The sequence below is a fragment of the Notolabrus celidotus genome, chromosome 23 (genome assembly GCF_009762535.1).
Source record: "Notolabrus celidotus isolate fNotCel1 chromosome 23, fNotCel1.pri, whole genome shotgun sequence".
Classification (NCBI taxonomy): Eukaryota; Metazoa; Chordata; class Actinopteri; order Labriformes; family Labridae; genus Notolabrus; species Notolabrus celidotus.
The window spans coordinates 26,535,293-26,558,390 of NC_048294.1; the positions used below are offsets into that span (position 1 = coordinate 26,535,293).

General features: G+C 42.9%; 1 protein-coding gene across 2 annotated transcripts; it reads right to left on the reverse strand.

Moving 5' to 3' along the window:
* Nucleotides 1-2,263: 2,263 nt before the first annotated feature.
* On the reverse strand, nucleotides 2,264-22,763 carry wrap53 (WD repeat containing, antisense to TP53). Of its 2 annotated transcripts, none has more exons than XM_034676408.1 (11): nucleotides 22,555-22,763; nucleotides 21,723-22,182; nucleotides 21,444-21,618; nucleotides 15,751-15,846; nucleotides 15,476-15,584; nucleotides 13,289-13,377; nucleotides 10,554-10,777; nucleotides 7,836-8,047; nucleotides 5,346-5,449; nucleotides 5,013-5,156; nucleotides 2,264-3,806 (listed from the first exon to the last, which is right to left on the reverse strand). In XM_034676408.1, exons 2-11 carry the CDS (start codon nucleotides 21,997-21,999, stop codon nucleotides 3,581-3,583), a joined length of 1,656 nt encoding a protein of 551 aa, XP_034532299.1. In that variant the 5' UTR covers nucleotides 22,000-22,182; nucleotides 22,555-22,763; the 3' UTR covers nucleotides 2,264-3,580. The 2 variants fall into 2 exon arrangements, with proteins under 2 accessions (XP_034532299.1, XP_034532300.1); XM_034676409.1 differs by lacking the exon at nucleotides 22,555-22,763 and adding an exon at nucleotides 22,326-22,447.
* Nucleotides 22,764-23,098: the final 335 nt, after the last annotated feature.

Sequence of the window (23,098 nt, forward strand, 5' to 3'; positions counted from 1 at the left end):
GTGGTTTCAGACAATCAAATACATGAGTGTGTGCACATTCATACAGAATGTGAGTCGGGGAGGTGAAAGCTATGAATAGTTTCCATCTCATAAGCGACAGCCAACAGTCCCTTTAGCCTTCTCAGAGCTGCCTCTTAACTGGAGAGTAACTTCATCTGGCATTCAGTTTGCATTTATTACAGGGCACCCACCTCTGGTCTGCTTTAAATGGAAGAGGGTGAGGGCCACTACATTTCTTTTAAAACAATTCTTTCAATATATTTTTTATTATTATCATGAGAAAAAAAATCTGAATTCTGAGATTAAAGTCTGAATTCTGACTTTACTCTCTGAATTCTGACTTTACTCTCTTATTTCTGACTTTACTCTCTGATTTCTGACTTCAATCTCAGAATTCTGACTGACTTTAATCTCACAATTTTGACTTTAATCTCAGAATTCTGACTAATTTTAATCTCAGGATTCTGACTGACTTTAATCTCAAAATTCTGACTTCAATCTCAGAATTCTGACTAACTTTAATCTCAGGATTCTGACTGACTTTAATCTCAAAATTCTGACTTCAATCTCAGAATTCTGGCTGACTTTAATCTCAAAATTCTGACTTTAATCTCTGAATTCTGACTTTTTTCTCAGAATTCTGACTTTACTCTGAGAATTCTGACTTTAATCTCAGATTTCTGACTAACTTTAATCTCAGAATTCTGACTGACTTTAATCTCACAATTTTGACTTTAATCTCAGAATTCTGACTTTAATCCCTGAATTCTAACTTTAATCTCAGGATTCTGACTGACTTCAATCTCAGAATTTTGACTTCAATCTCATAATTCTGGCTGACTTTAATCTCAAAATTCTGACTTTAATTTGAGAATTCTGACTTTAGTCTCCAAATTCTGACCTTTTTCTCTGAATTCTGACTTTAATCTCCGAATTCTGACTTTACTCTGAGAATTCGGACTCTTTTCTCTGAATTCTGACTTTAATCTAAGAATTCTGACTTTACTCTGAGAATTCTGACATTAATCTCAATTCTGACTTCAAACTCATAATTCTGACTTTAATCTCATAATTTTGCCTTTTTCTCATAATTCTGACTTCAATTTCATAATTCTGGCTGACTTTAATCTCAAAATTCTGACTTTAATTTGAGAATTCTGACTTTAATCTCCGAATTCTGACTTTACTCTGAGAATTCTGACTGACTTTAATCTCAGAATTCTGACTGACTTTAATCTCAGAATTCTGATTTAAATCCCTGAATTTTACATTTTTTCCCTGAATTCTGACTGACTTTAATCTCAGAATTCTGACTTTAATCTCAGATTTCTGACTAACTTTAATCTCAGAATTCTGACTGACTTTAATCTCACAATTTTGACTTTAATCCCAGAATTCTGACTTTAATCCCTGAATTTTACATTTTTTCCCAGAATTCTGACTGACTTTAATCTCAGAATTCTGACTAACTTTAATCTCAGGATTCTGACTGACTTAATCTAAAAATTCTGACTTCAATCTCATAATTCTGGCTGACTTTAATCTAAAAATTCTGACTTTAATTTGAGAATTCTGACTTTAATCTCTGAATTCTGACCTTTTTCTCTGAATTCTGACTTTAATCTCAAAATTCTGACTCTTTTCTCTGATTTCTGACCGTAAACTCATAATTCTGACTTTAATCTCATAATTCTGACATTAATCTCGATTCTGACTTCAAACTCATAATTCTGACTTTAATCTCATAATTCTGACATTAATCTCAATTATGACTTCAAACTCATAATTCTGACTTTAATCTCATAATTTTGCCTTTTTCTCATAGTTCTGACTTTTTCTCAGAAGTCTGACACTGAAGGTCTAAAACCCAGCTCCTATTGAATATTTAGCACTGAATATTGAATGCTGTTGAATGTTGAACGATATTGTTGACTTGAATTATTTGTCGTGATTATCTTTAAAAAAAACCTGGCACTTCTTCTGGAACTAGATGGCAGAACCTGTGGCCAATCAACTTGAAGCACTTTTTCGCACATACTAAGGTTTGTCCCTTCAGTCTAAATTCTTGCTTGTGTTGTACGTCGCTTTGGACAAAAGCGTCTGCTAAAGGAAATTGTAGATCTCAGAATACTGAATTTGATCTCAGAATTCTGACTTTTCCCTCAGAATAATAATAAATGTTTGACCTTAATTTTATTTTTTCCAGTGTCCCTAATCCTCTTCTGTAGCTTTAAACACAAAGGACAAAAGCAAATAAGACAAGTTGTGAAGAGATATGCTTTTAATTCACTCCACTTGAACAAAGCCAGCAGAAATCCACCTGTTTAACACACAGTTCCCTAACAGGAGACTAAGGTTGGTTACCATAAAGGCCTACATGGTTCCTAACACTTCCTGGTAAAGCTAAAGTCTGAAGCACAGTGGGATAGTAGCTTCAGAACCGTTGGCAACAAACGAAGAGTTCCAAGAAGTAAAACCTGGATTGACACTGGAATCCAAACACATGGACTCCCTGGTGTCTAAGGTTACAAGGCTTCCATACATTGAACATCATATGAACATTGAGTTTGTGCTGCCACACAACCAAACAGCTCTAAATGTAATCTGATCAGTTTAAAGAATAGTCAGAAGACATTGCTTGGTGAACCCAACACTTACAGACTTTCACAGGTTGCAATGAGGTTGCAGTGATCAAGCTAGCTGCTTACAGAGTATACATTCAAAAAATCAGAATGATCATCGTGGCTTTACAAAAATATACATTTGTGGGCATGCACTCTGCGACACAACACTCAGTGCGTCCTACAGTTTAAAAAAAAGAAGGTAAAAACAGGAGATCCTATCAGGTTACAAAAGCAAAGCTCAAGAACAAATGGCACTTACTGTTACTAAAGCAGGTAGGAATCTCCAGGGCAGCATTGCAGCGATACACGTAAACAAACACTCCCACAGATACGACCACTCCCATCACTAAATACACACTGGGCTGCTTCACACCAGTCAAGGCCTTCCAATCCACCAAACTCCTCTAAATCAGGAAGATGATTCCTCATTAAAATAAAGTTTACTAAAATATCCTTTATGATGACGCTCGGAGATCAAACTGCTGTTCCTAACTAATCCAATAAAGAAATTAAAAACACGAGGCCACAGTGAACTCCTTGTGCAACCTACATGTTTCACAACCTGAGTAAGGTTTGAAGGGAACCCTCCTTGGTTTTAGCATCGACCACATTCTTGGCATCTTCCGATTCCTATTCGAATAATTTGGCATTACAACAATGAAGTCAATGAAGAACCCTGGAGTACGTACTGACCTGATGTACAGTCCTTTCATAGTAACTCTGAGAGTACTGTGTCTGCAGATATGCTAAACATCATGATATGTAGTGAACTTTATTTAGACTGTGAATGTTTTTCTGAAGTTAAAAAGATCCATAAATACACCCCCCACCTCCAGACTTCATGTTGCTGATGGCAAAGAGAATCTGTGACCCATAATTCATTTGATCCATAACAATCACTCCCAAAATAAATATCACAAGGCGGCAGGTGGAACTCAATCTGCGCCCTGACGACCTCAGGCTTCCACTTCAGCTCCACTCTGCTCCTGACCCTCCCCTGCTGCAGGGCCGAGCGGCCCCGCCCACCACAGGGACAAGGTGTTGTCTTGTCTGGTCTCCTGTGGTGACATCACAGCTTCTCCTCCTTCGCCGTCGGACGCTGAGTCACCCTCGCTGTCGCCAGGCCACGGGAACTGCCGCTGTCCGCTGGATGTTGCCAACAGTGGCATAAAGGGATGAATGCTGCAGAGGAGAGCGATTGAAGGGTCTGAAAGGTCTGGTGTTTTTCAGTGTCATGCATTAAAAGAAGACTTAGAGGTCAAACACTGACAAACAACTAATGTATCCCACATGCATTAAATAACTGAACTCCACTGCAACAGGGCCATACTATCACATGAAGGTAGACACAAGCTCCAGTCACTGCTCTTTAGTTTATGGTGTGTAACATTACCACTCTGAAATTACATGCAACTTCTCCCCAAATCTAGAACATGTTTAAGGGTTTGTTTAAGTCTGTCCTACTTCTTATTCTGAGTCACTGCTGTTGATGTCCTGGACTCCAGCGGCAACAACTACTACTACTACTATCTGTCTCATCGCTCTCTCTCCCTCTTAATCTCCTCTATCCCTCTTTCATACCCCAACCCGGTCAAGGCAGATGGCTGTCTAACATGAGTCTGCTGGAGGTTTCTGCTTGTTAAAGAGCTCATAGTGCCCTATTACCAATCTAGAACACTACGCTCCCAACATGCAGGCCTGCTGGTCGTACCTAAACTTTCTAAAAGTAGTCTGGGAAGTACAACCTTCAGTTATCAGGCCCCTCTCCTTTGGACCAGGTCCAGGAGGCAGACACCCTCTCTACTTTTAAGAGTAGGCTTCAAACTTTCCTTTTTGATAAAGCTTATAGTTAGAGCTGGATCAGGCTTGGACCAGCTCTTAGTTATGCTGCTATAGGCTTAGACTGTCACACCGAGATCCTCTACCCCTCTATCCCTCTCTCCAACCATCTCAGCAGATGTGTGTCTAACATGAGTCTGGTCCTGCTGGAGTCCTGTCTGTAAGATGGGACTGGATCTGATCTGGTCTTGATGTTGGGTCTTTGTTAATAATAGAACATAGAGTGGTCTAGACCTGCTCTGTTTTGAAAAGAGTCTTGAGATTAGTCTGTTGTGATTTGGAGCTATACAAATAAAGATTGATTGATTGATTGATTGATTGATTGGTTGGTTGATTGATATTAGCAGGACAGTCAGGTATGAAAACAGTGACTGAGATGACTTGCATCACTTCATCTCTACATTTCCTGATGTGTATAATTGAAGTCCGTTGTTGTCTTTCCTTTAGGACTTCTCAATGTTTATCACTATGTTGTTATGAACAGTTGTAATTTGAGGGTGTGGTTGAATTTGAATTATGCCAATAAGACCTCAACAATAAGAACCTTACCTGATACCGTTGGTGCAGTCCCAGTGGGCCTTGAACCTGAGCTGGGGTTGCAGCAGCTCCTCTTCACCATCAGTAGAAGCTGTCAGGGTGTCCCATACCGACACCACTCCCTCTGTGTCACCGCTCAGCAGGTACCGGCCTGACCTTTAGAGACAACACACAAAACAATCTGTCCACAATCAAACCAGCACAAGAAGCAACATGTAGTGTATCAGGAGGTACACAGCCATCTGTAAATTAAACACTATGGAGTTTCTTTAAACCAGATGAATGTTCATGAATATGTTACGTGGTCTACGTCACGTTAAGCTAACACAGTAACGATGAACTTACTGGTCGAGGTCAAAGTAGATGCGCTGGTTTGTAGCCACGTTCCTCTTGAGCGAGAACACAACCTTGCCCGGCTCCCTGAGGTCCCAGCACAGAATCTCTGGATCCTATCATGCAAATGCAAATTTAGACTGCAGCACCCTTAAACTGGACTTCAATGAATCCACCTTTAGGTAACGTGTCCACTGCTGCCGCCAGCACCCACAACCTCAATTTCAGAGCGCTCTTGTTAGCGTTTACTGTGTCTAGGTTATGAAAGTGTTCCTGTGGCACTTCAGCTTCCCTCAGTAGTGCCTGTTGGGTCTGTTTTAAATGCTCTGTATCGTGTCAGAGCATCAGCAGCTCTAAACAATCAAATTATACCTCGAAAAATGTGTGAGAACTTTTCTCCTCCGTACACAACTGCCATTGTTGTTGACAAAGTTCATATCAGAAGTCCCGTCCCTTCTTGATTCTGATTGGTCAGTGATCAAGTAGTAACATTGATGAGCATGGCGGTGTTCTTACAGTTGAATTATTTTGACTGAGAGCGCTGAGACGCAAACCAGCAGACTCTGAGCGTGTTTATGCACAGCAGTGGACACGGCACCTTGCACAGCAGAAGTGATCTCATAGCATGTCTCACAGGGAGCACGTCTTCACTGTAGTCTTTGTCAAAGTTGACTTTATCTACTTCTCTCTTCCAAGTGAGCCTTTCACTCCTCTTTTCAGATGTAGATCTCCTACATGCTCATTTAAGTTTAGAAAAATAAAACCTGTGAGTTTGTTTTCTTCACAAGTTCATCTGCTCAGCCATGTTCCTGAAGTTGTTTGCTTTAGTCCAGCTGAAATTTGTGTCCATGGCTGACATGTTAACATGGTGAACACTTTATTAAAGTTAGTCTTTAAGGGTACTTTGGAGGGAAATATAAGTTCTATCATATCCTGTATAATAAATGGACGTAGTCTCCGTGACTTCACCTATCTGTTTCTGAAGCCCTGTTTTGAAGCCAATCGTTGGTGGGTGCCATATTGGAAGTGTTGAGTATGACTTCACTTTGTCCAAGTTAGTGTGAGGTAAACAGGCGGGCCTTAATTAAAAAAAATGTAACTTAAAATTTTTGAGGAATTTTCTCCTTTAATGGACAGGACAGTTGGAGTGAGACAGGAAATGTGGGGAGTAGAGAGTGGGGGGAGGACATTCAGAAAAGGTTGAGGCTGGAATTGAACCTGCGACCTCTGTGACAAGGGCTATAGCCTCTGTATATGGGGTGGGCGCTTAAGGCTGATTTATACTTCTGCGTTGAATCGACGGCATAGCCTATGCCGGGGGTCCGCATAGCTCCCGTACCTACGCAGAGGCCTACGTGCGTAGCTGACGTGCACCTCCTCCAAAATGTAACTACCCGTAGAATCGACACGGACCACAAGCCCTGTGATTGGTCCGCTCGGCGGCATTGTATTTATAACATGTCCTTATTTGGGCAAAACTCGAAAGTTTAATATCTTCATAAATACAGAGTGATAATACATTCCCCCCGTACAGTGTGTACAGGTAGAGAAATGACCTCTTCAGACCTAAACTGTTCTTTTAAACCAGGCTGTAAACATGTTTATATCTGCTGTAAAGATCGTCTCTTTGAATGGGTGTCTATGTGGTTTCTGGTGTTTCTGCAGGCAGCCTCTAGTGGATGCTCCATGAACTGCAGTTTTTAGCACTGCAGGAGGACTGGAGGTTGTGGCTTGGTTTCACTATGCTGGGGTGTATGATTCTATGTATTCTGGTACGTGTCATTTGGAGTGAGGATGAGCATGCTGACTCCGAAGAACTCTGTGAAGAGAAGACAGTTTATCTCCACTTTTGACCTTGTATCTAAATTGTAGATAAATGAACTGGCAGAGTAACTTGCATGTTACAGAACAGCTCTGTCCACTCCGGAATGGTAAGCTAGTTTATATCTAATCTGCAGCGAGTGACATTAGATAAGAGGAATGAATGGAGGGCATTGAATCACAGAGGTGAACAGTAATCGAGTCTCTCCGTCTGCATCAAAAGAACATTGAGGATAATCTGTGTGAAACGAGAAGACTCCTGACACTGAGGGTTTGTCTACTTGTCATTCACAACTGATTTATAGCAAATTCAAGCTTCTGGGATGACACAGCTCAGCAGAACTTTCGTGTAACACAGTGAAGTCCAAGAGGAATGCCCCGACACCTTATCAGAGTAACTAGTGGAGCTGAACCATGCCACCAAGACAGGAAGACTGCATTAAAACTCCTCCCAAAGCTCTGATGATGCTTGAGTAAACCACTGTTCCTCTGTAACAGAGCAAAGTTGTTTGTTCCCTGCTTAACACACAAAGCCTTTTGATTCTGGGTTTGTGATCATCCAAAACAAGCAGCATTGTAACCCCTAGCTGTCTGTATCCAAGTGTGTGTGTGTGTGTGTGTGTGTGTGTGTGTGTGTGTGTGTGTGTGTGTGTGTGTGTGTGTGTGTGTGTGTGTGTTCACCTTGCGCCCGCCAGTGTACAGGTAGTTGCCGTTAGGAGAGAAAAGCAGATGGGTGAGGCCTCCGTGATGGCGGGTCGGCAGCAGAGCCAGCAGGGTGCCATCTTGGCAGGAGTAGAGGCCAGCACAGCGGGAGTAAGAGCCACAGGCGTAAACAGACTGGCAGGGGCTGAAGCCAAAACAGGAGATGATGCCACTTTGGCCCTGCTTCTTCACTGCAGAGAGGAGAAGAGAGCAGCGTTTGGCAGGGTGTCAGCCTTTTAACAGGTTGAAAAGACTGAACTCACAATCACATCCACTCAAAGATGACTCTCTGGCAGCCCCTACATTCCTGATTATACCCCCCAAGGAACCTTCAGTTCAGTTATCAGGCCCCTCTCCCTTGGAATCATCTACCAATCAGGGTGCGGGAGGCAGACACCCTCTCTACTTTTAAGAGTAGGCTTCAAACTTTCCTTTTTGATAAAGCTTATAGTTAGAGCTGGATCAGGCTTGGACCAGCTCTTAGTTATGCTGCTATAGGCTTAGACTGCCGGGGGAACTGATACACTGACACTCTAGGATCCTCTATCCCTCTTTCCAACCCCAACTCGGTCTCAGCAGATGTGTGTCTAACATGAGTCTGGTCCTGCTGGAGGTTTCTGCCTGTTAAAGGAAGTTTGTCCTTGCCACTGTAACTTGCTAAATGCTGTAAAGTGCTCTGCTCATGGTGGATTAAGATGAGATCAGACTGAGTCCTGTCTGTAAGATGGGACTGGATCTTATCCTGTCTTGATGTTGGGTCTTTGTTAATAATAGAACATAGAGTACGGTCTAGACCTGCTCTGTTTGGAAAGAGTCTGAGGAGAATGATTGTTGTGATTTGGCACTACACAAATAAAGATTGATTGAGTTGAATTGTAAACATGGCAGGGTGGTAGTGAACTAGTTGACTAAATGTAATCCTAATATCTAACATGTTTTACCTGATCGGTTGAATGCTGCCTCATAAGTATTCATTCTACTTACACTCAGAATAATGAATGGCATGAAAACAGAACTCTTGATTGGGAAAAAATTGGGTTCACACCTGGTTGGTATCGGTTCTTCAGCCTGTCGACTACTAGACTAACAAAGGTTCAGTGCACTAGGTGCGATTCTCCAACCTGCCAGTGCACTGAAACGTGTTTGAATAGTGTGACAGAGATGGGGTATTCATCACAGTTAACATTTAGTTCCCTTTATTTGTTTCCTCTCAGGTACAGAATAAAAAGTCTCCTTGTTGGTTTGTTCAAGGAGACTTCAGCCCGTGTGTTTTGACAGCTGGCTGTCAAAAAGAAACTTCTGAATACAAGAAAAAAACCAACAACTTCCCATCATCCTTCTCACAACGTCCCTGTTTACCTTGTTTGTTTTGTCGGTTTGATTTTCAAAAGGAACATAACTTGTGTATTCTTTTCTTTGAACGATTCTTAACTTTCAGAGTTTGAAGTGCCCTTGAATAACAGGGAGAGTTTTTAAAGGGGTCCATGCTCTCATACAGGGAACCATACTTACTGTAACTCATCGTTTGCTAGTTGTTGCAATTCATATCAGGTAGAATAAATAATCATACAGATAAACCCTTAATGACACCTTTGTATCTTAAAGAGCTCATAGTGCCCTATTACCCCTCTAGAACGCTACACTCCCAGCATGCAGGCTAATTGTCATATCTGAGGTCTCTAAAAGTAGTATGGGAGGTAGAACCTTCAGTTATCAGGCCCCTCTCCTTTGGAATTATCTACCAGTCAGGGTCCAGGAGGCAGACACCCTCTCTATTTTTAGTAATAGGCTTCAAACTTTCCTTTTTGATAAAGTTTATAGTTAGAGCTGGATCAGGCTTGGACCAGCTCTTAGTTATGCTGCTAAAGGCTTAGACTGCCAGGGGAACTGGCGCACTGACACACTGGGATTCTATCTCACCCCCTGAAGCCCCAACCCCTTCATCACTTACTTTAACTCTCCCTGTCCCATTAAAGTTACTAACCATAGACCTTTCTGGAGTCCCTGAGCTCCCTTGTCTCGTAGGTTCCTCTGAGCTGCCGTAGACGTCCTCCTGCTGTGGACGTTCCAGACTCCAGCTGATACAGACGTGCTGGACTCCAGCGGCAACAGCTTCTACTACTCGTCTCATCACTATCACCGCTCCCTCTCTCTCTTATTCTCCTCTATCCCTCTTTCCAGACCCAACTCAGTCGAGGCAGATGGCTGTCTAACGAGTGAGTCTGGTCCTGCTCGAGGTTTCTGCCTGTTAAAGGAAGTTTGTCCTCTCTGCTGTAACTAGCTAAATACTGCGAGGTGTAATGCTCATGGTGGATTAAGGTGGGGTCAGACTGAGCCTTACCCTGTTTTGTGATTTGACGCTATACAAACAAAGATTGATTGATAATTAGAGCTGGATCAGGCTTGGAACAGCTCTTAGTTATGCTGCTATAAGTTTAGACTGCCGGGGGAACTGGCACACTGACACACCGGGATCCTATCAAATTTTATAAAAGACTTATAAAACTATCTTTGAAATGTTGGTGATGGTTGTATTAGTTACACTAGCGGTGCTGGGTAGTTGTCCACATTAGCCAGTGACCTACTCACGGCTAGACCACAGGGTTGGGCCGTTCCTTAGCAGGCTGCAGCCCCTGGATTGGGACACAGCTAATAATGCTAAAAGTTAAAAGTGTGTGACAGAAGTTGATGACCAACCTGTAGTAGGCCGCTCCTCACAGTCTCTCCCAGGCCGGTCGGTATAGAAGACCCTTACAGTTTTGTCAAAGCCGCAGTAGAGCTGAGTCCCGTCAGGGGAGAAGCAGAGTGAGTGGGCTGCTGTCAGCTCATCCAGGTGATTGTAGGGTCTGAAACTGGCACGCACTTCCCCGTAAAATGCATCCCACACATGGACTGGATTGTCACGACTGCTGCTGGCCAGGCTGTGGAGAAAGAACGAGTGACAAGAAGGGAGGTGAATTAGTTATAAAGACGTGGGCAAAAGCCTGAGAGGCATAGTTTTCATGTGACGTCACACACATATAGAACTTATTTTACCTCCAGTGTTTCCTCATTAACATATCATGAGAGTGTTTCTTCAGTTCGTTCAGCAAAAGTCTGATTGATTGATTGAAAACTGCACATTTTAGAGTGTGCTTTTATTGTGGCCAGCCTAAGGCACACCTGTGCAATAATCATGCTGTCTAATCAGCATCTTGATATGCCACACCTGTGAGGTGGATGGATTATGTGGGCAAAGGAGAAGTGCTCACTAACACAGATTTAGACACATTAGTGAACAATGTTTGAGAGAAATAGTCCTTCAGTGTACGTAGAAACAGACTGAGATCTTTGAGTTCAGCTCATTAAACATGGGGGCAGAAACTAAAGTGTAGTGTTTATATGTTTGTTCAGTGTAGATCAGGAATGATCCTCACTGCTATCAAAAGAAAGCTGCATACAGTGTAGTGCTGCTCCTGTTGCAGCTTGAAGCTATTATCTGTGTTTGAATTGTGCTGACGGAAGGGAATGGGTGTAGACAGAGTCCCGTCAATGTTGCGTGAACGCTGTCTGAACGCAGCTCTGATGTTGACTTGATGTTTCAGTGTGGACTCAGTTTTCACATGGAGGGAGGCACACTCACTGGTAGAATGAAATGCTGTACCTGCATCTCAGAGGGAACAAAGCAAACTCAAACGTATACATTATGTATGACCCAGAAACTTGTTGTAGTCATTTTCTGGTAGTCGTGTTCCTAACTGCTTCCACCTGGATGTTTCAGTGCATCAACACAAACACACAGCACTGTGCTCTGCCTCATTATGGAGACAAGACCACAGCACATTATTATTGATTCAAATCAGGGCCAAAGACTGAGCCATGCCTTTTTAACTCTAATTACTGGAACTGAACAAATGCCTAAACATCACTGTGGCTCAATTAGACAAAGGAAATTAGCCCCTGCCGCTGCAGCCGTGTTCTGTTATGGCCCCTCTGAGCCGCAGCTTTATTCCAGAGCAGGGAAATGCCCAATTATATTGCTAGACTGCTGCTAGCTTGGAGCAATGCCTAGAACTCAGTGCAACTTAACCAAGCCATAACAGGGGCCCTTATTCCCTCTCTACAGGAGGGGCATCAACAATGCGTGGCTTTTGGCAGACGGAGGGTTCAAGGAGCGTGGGGGGGGCGGATGAGAGACAAAATGGTAGATGTGGAAAGAGGGGAGGAAGGGAGCGTCAGAGGAGTTACAAACAGGTTAGCTATATATGTGTTAAATAACCTCCAAAACAATGTTTTATGTACCTGCTTCACCCCTTCATAATTCATTCTGAGCATGTCTGCGCCCCTAGCTGTGCCCTGCAGGTGCTCCTCTCTGATATGAAGATGATCTGCTGTCAGCTCCTCCTGGAGTCCTCATTCTCATAACAGGCAGGTCTTTGCATGGCTTTGGCAGACAGACACAGATCTCTCAAGAGGCTTGTTGTCCACAGGAGTCGTTTGTTGATCACTATGCTGCTTACTCTGCTCTCATCTTTGAGCATGCAGCTCCTGACCCCCGACCCCCTCCTCTCACACAGTGAATGCTGTCTGGTGTTGGGGTGGAACAGAGCCAGTGCTGGGCCTTGATCAGAAGAATGTGTCAGAGGGCGGGGCTGTGACGGGGGGATGATGGGCGCAGGGGAAGGAGTGAAAACTGTTGGCAGCTTGACCTCAGCTCGTTAGCACGGCCCTACCTCCCTCGCCACGTACGATATGCATTTTCCGTGGCGACGGCGGGGTGGAACTGATGCTGGCACTGCTTCACAGCACTCTCACTACTCACAGTGATGTCATTATTACCACATTTTAAAGCCTGCTGAAGCGCGTGCCTGCACACAAATGGCAAAAAAAAAGAGAGTGAGATGAAAAGAAGGAAAGCCCCGAGTCAGGGAATCATCAGGCCCTTCAGGTGCTGTCTGGACTGAAGAGAGCTGTCAGTGGGCTGAATCACGCTGAAAAGCACCGTGGGCCTCAAATAGCGGAGTGGATTGCGACGGAGGAAAAAAGGAGACAAGATGAAGGCCAACTCTTCACTCATAATGAGAGACATCACAAAGCTTTTACAGGCTCTTTGCACGCTGGCAGCTGGCTCCCACAACAAGAGCACATACCACGAGGATCAGAGGACGGGTCACAAGCAGTCAACAGTGTCTTCAGTACTCTGGAGACCAGCTCGAGCATGCAGAAAATCCTCCTCGGACACATAAACACACAGTGTCTTACTCCAGCTAGATTAAAAACACCAATCACCAGCTGACAGCAGCTCCACCGAACTACATGGACACTCTTCTGTTCATACATCCGTCAGCGTTCGGCAGGTTGACCTTTAAAGTGAACTTTAAATGTCTCATCTATCCAGCTGTGAAGAGCTGAGGCTCAGGACAGAGTCTGGGAAAAGATCAGGCTGAACTCACAAGCATGTGTCAGGGTCCAGGGAGTTCATCTTAGGGTACCAGCAGTAATCGTAGATGGTGTCTCCCTCCGCCATCCTTAGCACTGGACTCTGAGACAGGATGACAAGAGGAAAGAGTGAAGCACACAGGTCTGTAGATGACTGATGTGATGTGTAGACAGGCTGTGGGACAATATCAAAGGCTTTTTTCTACCGTGTTATTCAAGAAGTCAAAAGTAAGAGAGAGGATCAGAGCAACACAATCTGAATCATCTACCTTTTTCACAAACAGTGGATAACTAGGGCCCTATGATTTCTGTGTTCAAGGAATCGCAGCATTGACCAATAAAAACTGAATCTACTGTTAAACGCAGAATATCATGGAAATTGAGATCATGTGACTGAAATGCTGTCATCATGAATTTCCTAGTTTGTTTGCAGACGTAGCCGGTGCTTCGACATGTTGTTAATTTAGGGAGGGGGCAGATGTGTGTTTGTGAGGACTTGCACAGGTGGTGCCACGAATAAGCGGTCCCCGGAAACATTTCCCCAGACAAATGTTCCTTCTCCTTGTGATGTCACTGGGCGGTGGGAAACCTAAATGGAGAGAGATGGTACCTCACAAGGACTAGCTAGTCCTACTATTAGAATACTTGTCCTAAGGCAATCACTTATGATGAGCTGATGTTTACAATGTTACTATGTTTGTTTACAGAGTAGAGATCAATTCCATAACTCAGGTTTGATTCCTTGCTGCATCATTGCCTTTATTTTGTATGCATTTTCTTCAGTTACAGGTTGTTTTAAGAAGCAGCTTTGTGACAAATAACAGACTGAAATGTTGTGTTGTGTTCACATTCTGTGTTTACAGAAACAAAAAGCTTATTGAGCACTTTGTGTTTTCTTTTTCAAACTCAACAACTGAAATGGACTTGTGTTACATTCAGTTATTTATTTTACTTGAAACCATGTCAAAAATTGTGCAATGATGAGTTGCATCAATAAATTTAAGGATTTTTGCATTTCATTAACGGACATATGATTCACTGACTCAAAAAGCACACACTATATGGTGGTAAAATAAGTGTAAAGGGTAAAATGAAGGCTTTCATGAAGCCTTTTTTTATTTATCCAAGTGTTGCAGAACAATACAAAACAGTGAGAGACATGACAATACAATATGTAGTACACAAAACAATGTGAAAGACAACAAGTGAACACTAAGGAGACAAAACAGTGACTAGCAATGCATGCATGTGTGTGTGTGTGTGTGTGTGTGTGTGTGTGTGTGTGTGTGTGTGTGTGTGTGTGTGTGTGTGTGTGTGTGTGTGTGTGTGTGTGTTGTAGCCCATTGGACAGTGGTTTGAGAGGGGGGGTTGAGCTAATTAACAGAAAGACAAAACATTAAATAAAAATAAACTAATCAATTAATAATTAAGTTTAATTAAAAAACATAATTTAATAAAAATAAATAAAATGAAGTATAAAAAAATCATAGACATAATAATAATAACAATAAACTGTAAAAAAAATTTAAATAAATAACATACAAATAAAAAATTAAAATAGTTCAGTGTGCAAGTAAGACATTGAGCAAGTACAATTAGATATAATAATAATAATAATAATAATAATAATAATAATAATAATAATAATAATAATAATAATAATAATAATAAAATCAAGATAAATAAATGAAAGCCGTACTCATAATATTAAATTATTATTTTCTTTTCCTTTTTTTTTAAAGATGAGTGAAAAGAAGCCAACTTTTCAACCCCAACTCAGTCTCAGCAGATGTGTGTCTAACATGAGTCTGGTCCTGCTGGAGGTTTCTGCCTGTTAAAGGAAGTTTGTCCTTGCCACTGTAACTTGCTAAATGCTGCAAAGTGCTCTGCTCATGGTGGATTAAGATGAGATCAGACTGAGTCCTGTCTGTAAGATGGGACTGGATCTGATCCTGTCTTGATGTTGGGTCTTTGTTAATAACTGAACAGAGTACGGTCTAGATCTGCTCCGGAGGATAAGATTTGTTGTGATTTGGCGCTTTACAAATAAAGATTGATTGATTGATTGATCTTTCTTTCGCTTTAATAACACACATCTAAGGTTGTCTGTAGGTTAGCAACGTAACAATGGTCAAGTCCTTTTTCGGTTCTCTGTGCACACATTAAGGAAACTTCTGCTGCTAAGCTCGCTGCGTACTCACCATCTCAGGAAGCAAGTCCCAGTTATAGCTGTAAATCTCTGGAGGAAGGTTGTACACACGGAGTACATTGTCTGCACTGTTGGACAGGATGCAGGAACCATCAGGTGCCCTGGTTCAAAAAGGAGAGATGATGGTCTGTGATGATGTTTTCTGGTATATATCAAACAATCGACTCACAAATATAACAATGACATGGCAATTGTATTCTCAGAACCTTCCATGCTTCCAACACTTAATCCACATGATGCATTATGGGACATTTTAGAAGAGATTACCATTTACAGCCTTTGAGGTAATTCTCTGGAATTGTGGCAAACTCAGTCCAGGAACCAGTCAGCAGCTGGGGGTTCTGGGTAAAATCTAGGCCGAGGCTGAGAGCAGGATCAGAAAGAAGGGGGAATTATTACATCATAGGTTTAATGGACAACCATGGGAACATCACACAACACACAGAGAGACTGTACTTCCTATCTTAGCTTATCCTCTATCCCGCTCTCCAACACGGTCTCAGCAGATGTGTGTCTAACATGAGTCTGGTCCTGCTGGAGGTTTCTGCCTGTTAAAGGAAGTTTGTCCTTGCCTCTATAACTTGCTAAATGCTGCAAAGTGCTCTGCTCATGGTGGATTAAGATGAGATCAGACTGAGTCATATCTGTAAGATGGGACTGGATCTGACCCTGTCTTGATGTTGGGTCTCTGTTAATAGAACATAGAGTATGGTCTAGACCTGCTCTGTTTGGAAAGAGTCTGAGGATAGCGTTTGTTGTGATTTGGTGATATGTAAACAAAGATTGATTGATTTATTGAGGCGGGGTAAAAAAATCAAAGGATCAACTACTACCCTGATCTGTGACTTCTTCAGTAAAGATGCTCATTTTATCTTAAATGTGTACATAAAGCATGGAATCAACCATCACAGACAGGAACATTCAGTAAATTCAACATTTCTCTGGCAGGACTGAGCCGCTCCATTGAGTCATTGTCACTCCAAAGTAGAGAGGACTGTTAATTACATTTCCCAGCGCTGCACGTTAATTCAATCATTTTTCCATCCTGTATCATCTCTTTTGAGTTTCACCATCATGATGATTGATAGTGTTAAATATTTAATCAGGTAATGCTGCCGTGCTCCTGGTGCCCCACTTCAAAGCAAACGCTTTTATAAAATGCACAGAGGAAGCATGACAACATCAAACACTCACCAGCAATTACAAATGTTCCAATAGCTGTGCAATTATCATCATTGTGATTACCACAAGGTGCTACAACAGTTCCTGAGGTACTCCTGCTCTGCACTAGGGCTGTCAAAATTGCTCCAAAATGACGCTTGAATATTCACTCAAAAAAACAACAACATAGGTTTGAACCATTCGAACATCTATATTTGCGCATTATGTCAATAACAGGTGGACAAACTAATACAAAAAGATAACTACTTGTATATGTATTTTTATTTCAGATCTAACATGCCTAAAACATACCTACACATTACAAAACAAGTAAATGACCTAATGGTCTATATCTTAACACTTTTAAGACCGTAGACCTCTCTCGCTCGCCCCCCCTCTCTGTGCGCAATGCGCTGAGTGAGTTCTGAACAAGACTTGTGCGAGCAATTAAAGGTCCCGACTCTTGTCCCTAATATAGGCAGGCTTCATTCAGTGATTGAAGCAAATATTAACATTAATTGAAGTTAAAGTTAAAAACGAAAAGTAGTCCACTTACATTCTTGGCGCTTGTATAAAAAAAAAGAGGAAAAACTGCATTTTATCCCAGTGTCACTGACTGTTGGGCTCTTTGAGTCCACTGTCAATGTAGGGTCTTAGGCCTGACAGGTTATTTACCAAAAACACAAGACAGTCCACATGTGAAGAGGCCAGTTCACATGTGAAGAGGCCAGTTCACATGTGAAGAAGACAGTCCACATGTGAAGAGGCCAGTTCACATGTGAAGAAGACAGTCCACATGTGAAGAAGACAGTCACATGTGAAGAAGACAGTCCACATGTGAAGAAGACAGTCACATGTGAAGAAGACAGTCCACATGTGAAGAAGACAGTCCACATGTGAAGAAGACAGTCCACATGAGAAGAAGACAGTCCACATGTGAAGAAGACAGTCCACATGTGAAGAAGACAGTCCACATGTGAAGAAGACAGTCACATGTGAAGAAGACAGTCCACATGTGAAGAAGACAGTTCACATGTGAAGAAGACAGTCCACATGTGAAGAAGACAGTCCACATGTGAAGAAGACAGTCCACATGTGAAGAAGACAGTCCACATGTAAAGAAGAAAGTCCACATGTGAAGAAGACAGTCCACATGTGAAGAAGACAGTCCACATGTGAAGAAGACAGTCTACATGTGAAGAAGACAGTCCACATGTGAAGAAGACAGTCCACATGTGAAGAAGACGGTCCACATGTGAAGAAGACAGTCACATGTGAAGAAGACAGTCCACATGTGAAGAAGACAGTCCACATGTGAAGAAGACAGTCCACATGTGAAGAAGACAGTCACATGTGAAGAAGACAGTCCACATGTGAAGAAGACAGTCCACATGTGAAGAAGACAGTCCACATGTGAAGAAGACAGTCACATGTGAAGAAGACAGTCCACATGTGAAGAAGACAGTCCACATGTGAAGAAGACAGTCACATGTGAAGAAGACAGTCTACATGTGAAGAAGACAGTCCACATGTGAAGAGGCCAGTCCACATGTGAAGACAGTCTACATGTGAAGAAGACAGTCCACATGTGAAGAAGACAGTCTACATGTGAAGAAGACAGTCCACATGTGAAGAGGCCAGTCTACATGTGAAGAAGACAGTCCACATGTGAAGAAGACAGTCCACATGTGAAGAGGCCAGTCCACATGTGAAGAAGACAGTCCACATGTGAAGAAGACAGTCCACATGTGAAGAAGACAGTTCACATGTGAAGAACACAGTCCACATGTGAAGAGGACAGTCCACATGTGAAGAAGACAGTCCACATGTGAAGAGGACAGTCCACATGTGAAGAAGACAGTCCACATGTGAAGAACACAGTCCACATGTGAAGAGGACAGTCCACATGTGAAGAAGACAGTCCACATGTGAAGAGGCCAGTCCACATGTGAAGACAGTCTACATGTGAAGAAGACAGTCCACATGTGAAGAAGACAGTCTACATGTGAAGAAGACAGTCCACATGTGAAGAGGCCAGTCTACATGTGAAGAAGACAGTCCACATGTGAAGAAGACAGTCCACATGTGAAGAGGCCAGTCCACATGTGAAGAAGACAGTCCACATGTGAAGAAGACAGTCCACATGTGAAGAAGACAGTTCACATGTGAAGAACACAGTCCACATGTGAAGAGGACAGTCCACATGTGAAGAAGACAGTCCACATGTGAAGAGGACAGTCCACATGTGAAGAAGACAGTCCACATGTGAAGAACACAGTCCACATGTGAAGAGGACAGTCCACATGTGAAGAAGACAGTCCACATGTGAAGAGGACAGATCTCTTTTTATTCACTATACTCCAAGCGGAGGAAAAGACGCGTTCAGAGCACACTGAGGATCCGGGGAGGGAAGGATTTCTCTCTGCCGTCTGCTTCATGCTGTGCGTGACTCCTGTGACCTGTCCCTGACGCGTCATGCAGTGCGCCCACTCGCAAAGCAGCCGCCGATGTGTTTTTTTCCACAGTCGAATATTAATTTTCACAATCGAATCTCCGTTTTTTTTTATATTCGAATATACATTCGAATTTAGAATAATCGTTGACAGCCCTACTCTGCACTAGCTGCTCTAGCTGCTCAATAATAATGAATAAGTTACATAAATACAGAGAGAGAGAGTAGATCAAACATAACCGGCTTCATATAAAATGTAAATGTTCAAAGTGTTTGTTGTGTGTTTTGTTGATTGTTCCTGTTCTGGTTTCTGTTTTTATCTCTGTAAAGCACTTTGAATTGCTCTATGTATGAATGCTGCTTTATAAATAAACTTGCCATGCGCTGAGGAAACTGAAAACATGATCCATTCTCTTTTAACTGTTAACACTGCTCATTACATATTTATTACTTATTACATAAGTCCACAATCATGGGTTTTGATTGGAGCAAAAGAGAGCTCACTCTATTCTAACACTGCTCGACTCCACAGCAACACTCAACAGGAAAGCACAGTGCTTTAGCCCAGATTAAATAAAACAACTGGTGTTGTGTGTTGTATCGTTGGAAAGCCTGATTGGTTACCTTTAAAACCAGGTGTAACTTGTAAGGATTGTGCATTCTGGGAAAGAGCAGCACAGCTAAACGTGTGGGGTAGCCCCCCCCCCAAAATCCCCAGCAGTACCCTCCTGTTGGTGTTTACTCTTGTTCTGAGCTTCAAGAGCTGCCAGGTGTGTAACAGTCTCAGGTGTATGACTGGCACCTGATTGGGACCTAACTCCATCCTCCAGAATGACAATGCTCTCCCCCACAGAGCCAGGATCATCACAGTACCTCCAGAGTTTGGGAGTGGAGAGGAGTCCAGATCTCAACCCCATTGAACACTTGTGGTATCAGCTTGGGCGTGCTAGAGTGACCAACATAACCCCACTGGTTCCTGCGGTAATCACTGAATCAAGGATTCTCCTCCTCCTCTCCTCATCCATGTTGTCTTTCTGGTCCTCTGAAAACCTCTGACCTGTTGACTCCAGGCCTGGCTCCGCTCATCATGACTTTGGTTTGTTGTTGTAGTTAAGTGAAATACGATCTGGTGATAACACAGAGTGTTTTATTCTGAAAATTAACCAGATGTTTTCATTTCGTTTTGGTGCCTGACTTCCTGTCCCGCTCCATCTGCTCTGTTGAGATTAATTAAAGTTTGTGTATTTGATCCGGAGGGCTCCTACCTGCCGGATCAGGGACACATCCGGAATGCAATGGAGCGGTTCCAGAGGAAGTTAACACATTGACTAGAATAGAAACCTATCAGATCAGATCATTCATATTCTCTAAAAAATGGCCCAAAAAACTCATAAATTCTGCCAGAGTATGTAAACTTATGAGCTCAACTGTAGTGCAACACCTACTGCTATTATCAAAGGGGAGAAATTACTGAACGCAATAAAGTTTCCAGAATTTTTTGAATAAGTTTTATTTCAAACTTGTCATTCACATAATCATTTATTTTTAGTGTATTGTGAAACTGTTCTTAGTTAGGGGGTTACTCTATTGAAATGATGCAGCTTTCTATATCACTGACTGTGTTACGGCTACGCAGTGTGAACGTTCCCATTCTAGCCAATGCTCTAGGGTCCACAGGCCGCGCTGCGGTGCGTCTCAGTTCTATCTCAGGAGCGTGCCTCTGTAACCTGTTATTTGTATGTAGTTCTCTCTATGATGGACCCAGCTGATCCTAGCTGCTCTGAGCTGGCGCTACGCTCCCAACACGCATCCTGTGGACCAGGGCGCAAGCCCTCGGACAGAGCAAAGCCGCGTCGCAGCCGTAGCGCGGCGCACACGCATCCTGGGGACTCCCCGGGTTAGACTAAACGGGTGTTTGGGTTTATCCAACAGCTGGAAGAAAATGGAGGATGCAGTACACTATGGGGATGCACAGAGATGCATTGTGCCTTGATATGCACAGTTATGAGCAACACCAAGTAAGCTGTTAAAATGTTTGATCATTAAGGTTTGTTTTTTGTTTTGCCTGATCCAAAAGAGGATCTGATCCGTGACATAGATGATCCACACTGTGACATCTGTGATCTGCTCTACCCCTCACTTTGCTTTTCTTGCTCAGTATGGCGGCACTTTGTTAAATCATCCTGACACAAGATGACAAAATCATTTCAGACCCAGTTTGGCCCACAAACCTTTCCTTCCTGTCTTTGATGATATATTCATATTTACATTTTTGGAACTGTTAGAACAGATGAATTCCCTAGCCCTACTCTGTCATGTAAAATAAAATCAGCCTGTGTCCACTTACTGCTGTCCTCCACCGGGGCTGTCAGCAGGACTGTCTTCCTCCGTTTTTGTCTCCTCGTTGTCCAAGGGGGCATCATGGACCCCATCCCCGTTCTGATGGCAGTTTTCTTCTCCTGTCCTGCTTTTGGGGACCTCTTCTTGACCTTCCTCTTCAGAGTGTGTTTGTTCTCCAGTTCCTGGCATCAAAGAGTAAACTCAGACTTGGAAACAATCTGAACTTAATGAACTGTTTGTACTCTCTTATTCTTTCATTTAAAACATGCATCTTCAGATACTCTACTTTGTGCTGGTGGAGATAGTGGAGCTGGTGGAGCAGCTTGTGCTGGTGTGTTATCATCCATCTTCATGGGCTTCGCAGTCTGCTCGAGTCCTGGTTCTCCCTCATTCATTCTGGACCGCTTCGCAGAAGGTTCTCCCCCTTCTGATGTCCTTCCTGTGTCTAAGGTGTTCTCTTCGGGTAAAGGTGGCACCTGATGAGGGGGTTCAGTATCTGTTTCTGCTTCCTGCCCTGCACCTGTGACACCTCCACTTCCCCCCTCTCCTGCTGAGTCAGACATACCTGGATCAGTCTATTCGGTCTAGTCCTGTACCTTGAGTCCAAGTGTTTTTTTCTCAGGTGGTTTGCCGTCAGACGTGGGTCAGGTAGGTGCTGCTTGGATAGTGCTTCTTCCTGCAGTGTGGGTGTTTGAGTCTGCTGGGGGTGGAGGACATCACAGCACCCACGAGCCTGGAGAGTTAGTCTGAGGGGACAGCACAAGCAGACAATGGTGAAGGTTGATGAAAGATAATATGTGCAAACATACGTAAAGAGTGTGCAGGTAAATTAAAGGAGGGGGACTTGAGAGGAATAAATATCTGATGCTAAGCTGTGTGTACAAACAACCTGCAGACACCTGTGGAGAGCAGGAGACGAGCCCACGCTCCGAACTAGCATTACGGGGTTTACTATCCGTCCGTTAGGTGTGGGCTCACCAAGCTTACTACCTGGGAAAGCTTTCAAAGTTTCTCTGCTTCCGTTAGAATGTCAAACGTCAAAGTAAGCACGCTTCAGCTTCCTTTATCAGTCCACAGCAGCAGCCACATCGCGTTAGCTTCTGTTAGCATTAGCCTACCTGTGTTTCGGTTCCCCGGCCTTTAGTTCCGCTTCAGCTCAGAGTTCTCTTTTCCTCCTCAATGGTGAGAAGTTTCCTCTTTCTGCAGGACAAGCATAGAAGTGTGTTTGACGTCCGTGTACGTCTTATCTTGTGTTACTCTTCACTTCATGTCGGGAAGTTGTAAACAGTGTGGGCGGCCATGTGTTCCTAACTATCGCGAGAGTTCAGACTAAACACTATGGGCGGCCATGTGTTCCGAACTATCGCGAGAGTTCCGCCGTTGACGGCGACGCCTCCCTGTAGCTGACCCCCGGTATTATTATTATTATAATAATAATAATGCATTTCATTTACAGGCGCTTAGCACTAAGGTCACCTTACAGGGCAGAGTTATAAAAAAAAAAGGAACAATCTAAAATTAGGCTGATAAAATCAACAAGGCATGATACAGTATAAATAATAAATACAAATAAAATTAACAGGATCAGATAAAGTGCAGTGAAGAGGTGTAATCAGAGTGAATATGAAAGTTTAAAAAGATGTGATTTGAAAATGGAAAGAG